The sequence below is a fragment of the Myripristis murdjan genome, chromosome 21, assembly GCF_902150065.1.
Source record: "Myripristis murdjan chromosome 21, fMyrMur1.1, whole genome shotgun sequence".
NCBI lineage: Eukaryota > Metazoa > Chordata > Actinopteri > Holocentriformes > Holocentridae > Myripristis > Myripristis murdjan.
The window spans coordinates 27,778,001-27,784,000 of record NC_044000.1 but is presented as its reverse complement, the minus strand read 5'-3'; the positions used below and the strand labels follow the sequence as shown (position 1 = coordinate 27,784,000).

At 40.8% G+C, this 6,000-nt stretch overlaps 1 protein-coding gene and 1 long non-coding RNA gene across 2 annotated transcripts; one reads left to right on the top strand and one right to left on the bottom strand.

Moving 5' to 3' along the window:
• The first annotated feature begins 713 nt into the window (after positions 1-713).
• Positions 714-2,886, top strand: LOC115380099 (uncharacterized). The gene is made up of 4 exons (XR_003930295.1): positions 714-1,235; positions 1,757-2,039; positions 2,254-2,358; positions 2,449-2,886. It is a non-coding gene; the product is annotated as an uncharacterized LOC115380099 (long non-coding RNA).
• A 2,167-nt stretch (positions 2,887-5,053) lies between these two features.
• LOC115379797 (olfactory receptor 4E1-like) lies at positions 5,054-5,983 on the bottom strand. Its single transcript, XM_030080704.1, has one exon. It carries the CDS (start codon positions 5,981-5,983, stop codon positions 5,054-5,056), a length of 930 nt encoding a protein of 309 aa, XP_029936564.1.
• Positions 5,984-6,000: the final 17 nt, after the last annotated feature.

Here is a 6,000-nt window from a genome sequence, read left to right as displayed (position 1 = left end):
TTTCCGCCCAGCACACAGCCTTCCTAAACAATCAAATAGTGCTAGGCAGATAACGGCAAAAAATGTTTACCTTTATGGCCCCTTAAATGCGTCGTTAGTCCTCCTGCAGAGTGACCTTTTTTAATCTGACTCTGCACAAAAAATAAAAACACATCAACAGAACAATGTTGTTGCTAATCCTTGATATATACAAGATTGTTATCATCCAAAACTAATTCCACTTTGCATTTAGTATATGGATAGTATAGTTTATAGTTTTTTGTTTGTTTGTTTTTTCAGTTTAAAAATATATTGGCATCATGTACAAAAGTGGTATTTAAAGGGTTGAAATTCTGAAAATGAAGATCTGATGTTGATAAAAAAAAATTAATAATAATAATAATTAAAATTATGTAAAACTGAAACAGTTGTCATTAATTCTCTCCACTAAGGAGGTAAAACCAATGGCAGGGGGTCATGTGAGTGCCACAGTCGGTATGTCCAACAGCAAGATAACTCCTGCTGTACTGGATGGATATGCACAGAACTTGGCAACGTTGGTCCTTGGCCATTAATGTATTAAACTGTGCATTTTAAAATATTTCCTCTCTTTATAAACATACTACTTGCCCTGGATAGCAGTGTTAAAGGAACAATGTGTAGAATTTACAGTGATATTTGGGTAGAAATGGAACTTAGTATTCATATATTTTTTTTTTATTAGTGTACAATTATGTGGAAATCAGAATCTGTGCGTTTCCTTTCGCTTAGAATAAGCCATTTATATCTACATTAGGGTGCGGGTCGACTTCCGCTAGGGCTGCCATGTTGTGCTGCCATGTTTCTACAGTAGCCCAGAACGGACAAACCAGACAGGACCTCTGGAGAGCGCCTTTCGCGTTTGTGCAAATGCACAGGTAGATCGGAAGTCGGCTAACGAAGCCGGGTATATATTGTGTGCCGCACGCAGGCTTGCCATTTCGTCTTTCGAGGACTGGAAGAGAGTGTTTTGAGAGTTGAGTGTGAGAACTTTGATAAATGGAGGATCACACGTATTATTCAGCACAAGAAAGAGCGAGGAAGGGCGAACCTTCCCCTTCAAAGAAGCGAAAACGCGAAGAAGCCAAACGACTTCGAGACAGACGAAGACAGAAAACACGAGTAAACATCGGCGTGGCCTTTCATCGGTGGAAATCACTAATGAGGGACAAACATTTCAACAGTGACGCCGGAGTCGCCTGCTTTCTGCTTCACAGGTAATGTAGACTCTCTATGTAACTGCTACGTTACGTGGTGTATGCTTGCTTTAGCTTGAACCTGGCCACGGGGATAACGTTAGTTACCAGCACAAGTAGCCCAAGTTACCATGTTGTCACTGTTGAAAAATATTTACGAAGCCCCCTGCCCCTGCCCCCGGGGATTAGTCGAGAAGACGTGTAAATGTTTGTCCTGGCGTTACAAATCCATGCCCACGCATCGGGTGTGCCATCGGGTTTGCAGTCCATGGGCTCAAACTACTCGGGCACGAATTGGTAATCAGGCGGTAGGCGCAGAGTTCCAAACCCAGGGCACAGATTTACGCGTGGGCCTTCTTTCCCGCAGACACCGGGGGGCTCCGCACAATATCATGTTTTTAGTTGATCTGCCAGCAGTGCTATACTTGATTTATTTTGATATGTTTGTAGAGAAAGCCTGATCCCCGCAGGTTGGGACACAACAGAATGTGCGAATGTATCATGTAGCACTTATATTCTTAATGTTGCTGTTATTTCTCTAGCTATGAGCGAGGTCCCGCAACATCGACCCCTATGAAGGGAAAAACCCCTCAAGGCGCAGCTCCAGCATTGTCCAGCATAGGTACTTCAAGTGGGACAGACAGGCAAGTAATTTCAGTGAATTAACTGTGCCGTCCTAATATGTTTGATTATAAGTAAAGTAGCTTATTTATAAGTTTTTCTTTCTAAATTCATGTTTCCTCTCCGTATGTGTGATATATGGATCATCATCACAGTCTTGACATGTGGCATGGTGCCAAAAACCTGGCCAAAAAAATTGCTGCAGTAAGTTTAATAAGTGGATCATGTTATTACCTACGTATCTGTCTTAAAATTGATTTGCCTTACATCGGAGTATTCAGCAATGTGACATTGATGGCAGAGATTATGCACACTTTCATTTTAATCAAAGACAGCAAAAGTTGATTTCTGGCTGAAGGTGTGTTAATACCCATGTCTAATACTATGTTTGGTTTGTTTGTTTGTTTGTCTCATCAAGGCAGCAAAGATAAAAGGACAGTCCCTTCTCCTCAACTGGCTAAAAGACATCATAAACCATTTTTGGTGGTGCTGTAAGACAGCTGACACAACCGAGGAGTTTCTTGTAGGCACACAATTTATATATTTTTTTCTCTCAATCAGTTAATTCAATGCCATATAAATGCTTGATTTATAGTGCTCTTGGTTTTCGCAGACACTGTGGACTGGTATCCTTCATCATGTTTGTAACCATCACACCTGGGAATATGGAAGCTGCCAACATGACCACCTGGAAGACACTCGTGAAAAGGAGTGGATCAAGAGGGACTCGAAGTGCCACAATGCGCTGGTGGACATTGTTTACAAAATGAGACATAATAAGCTCTTGAAATGTTTTGTCTGTTTGACACTAAATGCTGCATTTTTATGATTGTGTGCCAGCAGATCTATTGCTATTGTCTACATAAAAATGTGTGGCCTACAATTTCTTTATAAATAAGTCTTTCATTTTACAAATGTCAGTATTTACAGTTTTTTACACATTTTTGGTATCAAAATTGTAAGGTACACTTGTCCCTTGTAATGAACAGTACATGCATACATTGTGTGTGGCAATATGTCACAGTGACAAATGATAGTAATTAAAAGGTAACTGCAGTACTGTCATACTTACCATATAATTATATATAAAGTCTATAGTTTATGTTTACATGTATATAATTGCAGTAAATAAAGCACATGTATTTGATGATTGTCTTTCTTTATTGCACTTTGAAAAAACTTCAATGGAACAAATACAAATGAATAAATAATTATAAAAGCAAATGTATAAATATAGAGAATAATAACAATTATAATGAATTAAAACTATAACTGTAACATTTTTTTTTGCCTTCAAAAAAGTACCAGATGTTGATATTGTTTTGATGCCCTGATGATGGACATGCAGGTATGTGAGTACTTGTGGTAATGTATGGACATACCAGAGGGCCTGAAAGGAAACTCAGATGCCAGGTACGAAACCAGTGTAGTGTCCTTGGGGATCAGGGAACCTGTCCCTGATCCTCCAAACACAGCAGCTGGGGATGACACGTCGATTTCCCTGCCCTAAGGAACCATGTTGCCAATAGATGAAGTGTCTATAGGCAGCATAGCGGTACTCCCGGTTGTCATCTCCAGGCCCACTGGCTTGGCCTAATACCGTAATGTCCTCCCGGTACTGCCTGTGAATACACAGAAATCCTTCAGTAAGGCAGTACTGGGAGAAGTGTGGTAATAGGCTGACACAATTATTTGGATCCTGGCCACAGCACTTCCTCTCTAGGTCTGTAGGCATATCCCTACAGTTACCACAAGTACACCATGGCACCCCTGGCACTCCAGCAAAAGGTGGGGCACCATGCCTGCGCTGATACATCGCCAGGGCATCAAAAACCAGGCCTGGCTGCCTCTCCAGAAGCTGTGAGGTGAGCTCCCTGTGTTCCTCAAGGGTCATCTCCTGAAGAAATTTCTGAGGAAATAAAACCCAGGAAAAACGCAAATAAGTTCCATGATGTCAGTATGGTAATAACACTGTAATAGTTTGTAAGCTGTCTAGCATGTTGTCAACGTCTAAAACAATGACAGGCATTTACAAAATACCAAAATATCTCTTCATACTGTTCTTGTAGTGTGTAAAATGATTTATTTGCCTTGTTAACGTAACGTTTCCCAAACACTGACTCACGTTACACTGCAATAACACATCGACCTACAAATTACAGTAATGTAACCATTGAGCTGCTATATAAATACCACTTCGTATTGTATTGGTATCGTTCATATCGCACAGACCAGATAGGGGAAAAAACATACAATAAAACCATTTCATAAGAAACGTTACCGACCTTGGTCGCTTCTGTTCGTCGGCTTTGCAGGGCCTCCACTCTCTCCTCATCTTCATCTCTAGAAGATGCCGCTCCGGCTCCTCGCCCTCGACTCGCCCTGCCCGCTCCACCACGTCTTCCTCTCCGCCGTCTCCCCCTCCCTCTCCCTCTTTCCTCCGCCACATTACCGGGAGGTCTATCCGGTCCTCTCCGCTGCAAACCGAGGGGGGGGAATCGTCCTGCTAACTTCCATCACTACCAGACGACTTAGCTAAACTTAGCTTGTACTTGCATGCGAACCAGCTAGCCAACGTTAGTAATGAAATGCTATCACAATGCGGAACAAGTAACAGTAATATTAGCGATATTACATATAGACATACAGACAACACGAGTCATAAATAATTTATAACTATCTAAGCGAACCTCATCACCCGACGTCAAAGACTCATTGAGACTCGATGCACCCGTAGATGACATGATGGCACTTGTATGGCACGCGAAGGCCTCCGTAGCTGCTCCTCCTCGGTCGGAAAGGGAGGGGGAGCGAAGCGAGGTGTTCACTTGGTTGCAATCTGCAACGTCAGCGCTAGATGCCGCTAAATCTCACACACAGTGTGTAAAATTACACACTGTTCCTTTAATCAAATATAGACATTATAACTAGAATTTAAAATGATATGCATACACAGAGATCCATCTACAAACACACTAGGCAGCCTATACATAGAGTCAGTATTTCAACATGTATAAAACACAGACAAAGCAGTTTGTCACAATCTTTACTTACTTTCCTTCCTTACAATACATTTTTTTCCATCATTTTTAACATAATTTCCCCAGGGGTGGCTATCATTTTAGAACAAAAAATCCTCACATTGCTCACATAACATTTTCCTTATTGCATTAAAGTTTGAACGTTTTTCCAGTGGCACTTAATGACGAAACCAATATTCATTTTCTTCTAACATAAACTAAAGCCAGAATTCTGTTGCGAAGCTTGGTCAGTTTGAATCCATATATAAGAGGATTCATAATTGGAGGAATAAGGAGAAATTCTACAGCAATGAAATCTTGAAGGATTTGAGGTAAATCTTTTGAGCCAAATCGCATGTGCATAAAATGAAAAACAATTGTAACAAGAAACGTGACTAAAGAGATTAAGTGGGGCACACATGTCTGCATAAACTTTGCCCTGTCCTCTTTGGATTGCACACATGTTTTCATGAGGTGCACATAAGACCATGTTATGAAGACACAGTGACATAAATAGATGCACATTGACAGATATGCAATTACACTGTTTGAAGCAGTGCCAGTGTTAGAGCAAGCAAGTTTAACAATCATCCAGTTTATGCACATGAGTCTCTGAATGTTTGATCCACACAACTTCAGTCTAGAAGTTAGCAGTATGTTAATGGAGAAAATGAAAAGAGGCATTATCCAAGAGAAAAGCACCAACTCACAGAGCCTCTTTTTAGTCATGACAGAGTGGTACTGTAGGGGTCGACATATAGCAAGATATCTGTCATAAGCCATTGCAGTGAGAATAGATATATCACCTAGAGCAAATGAGTACACTACAAAAGCTTGAATAAGGCACCCAGCATATGAGATGACATGGGAGGAAGAGAGTAGATCTGAGAGGAATTTGGGGTAGAAACCTGTGGTCCCATAAAGTCCATTGATGCAAAAATTGCACAGTAGAATGTACATAGGCTCATGTAGGTTTTCATCAGTGATGATGGTTATGATGACAGAAACATTCACAAATAAAATTATACAGTACCACAGCAAAGTGAGGGAAAAGACGATGACTCTGTGATTCATTGTCTCATTTAATCCTGACAGAGTAAATACTAACCCCATGGAAACATTATCCATTATGACAAAAAAAGCCC

Bases quoted from the DNA above. Each gene is read 5' to 3' on its own strand.
- LOC115379797 (XM_030080704.1), bottom strand. From the start codon at position 5,983: ATGGATAATGTTTCCATGGGGTTAGTATTTACTCTGTCAGGATTAAAT.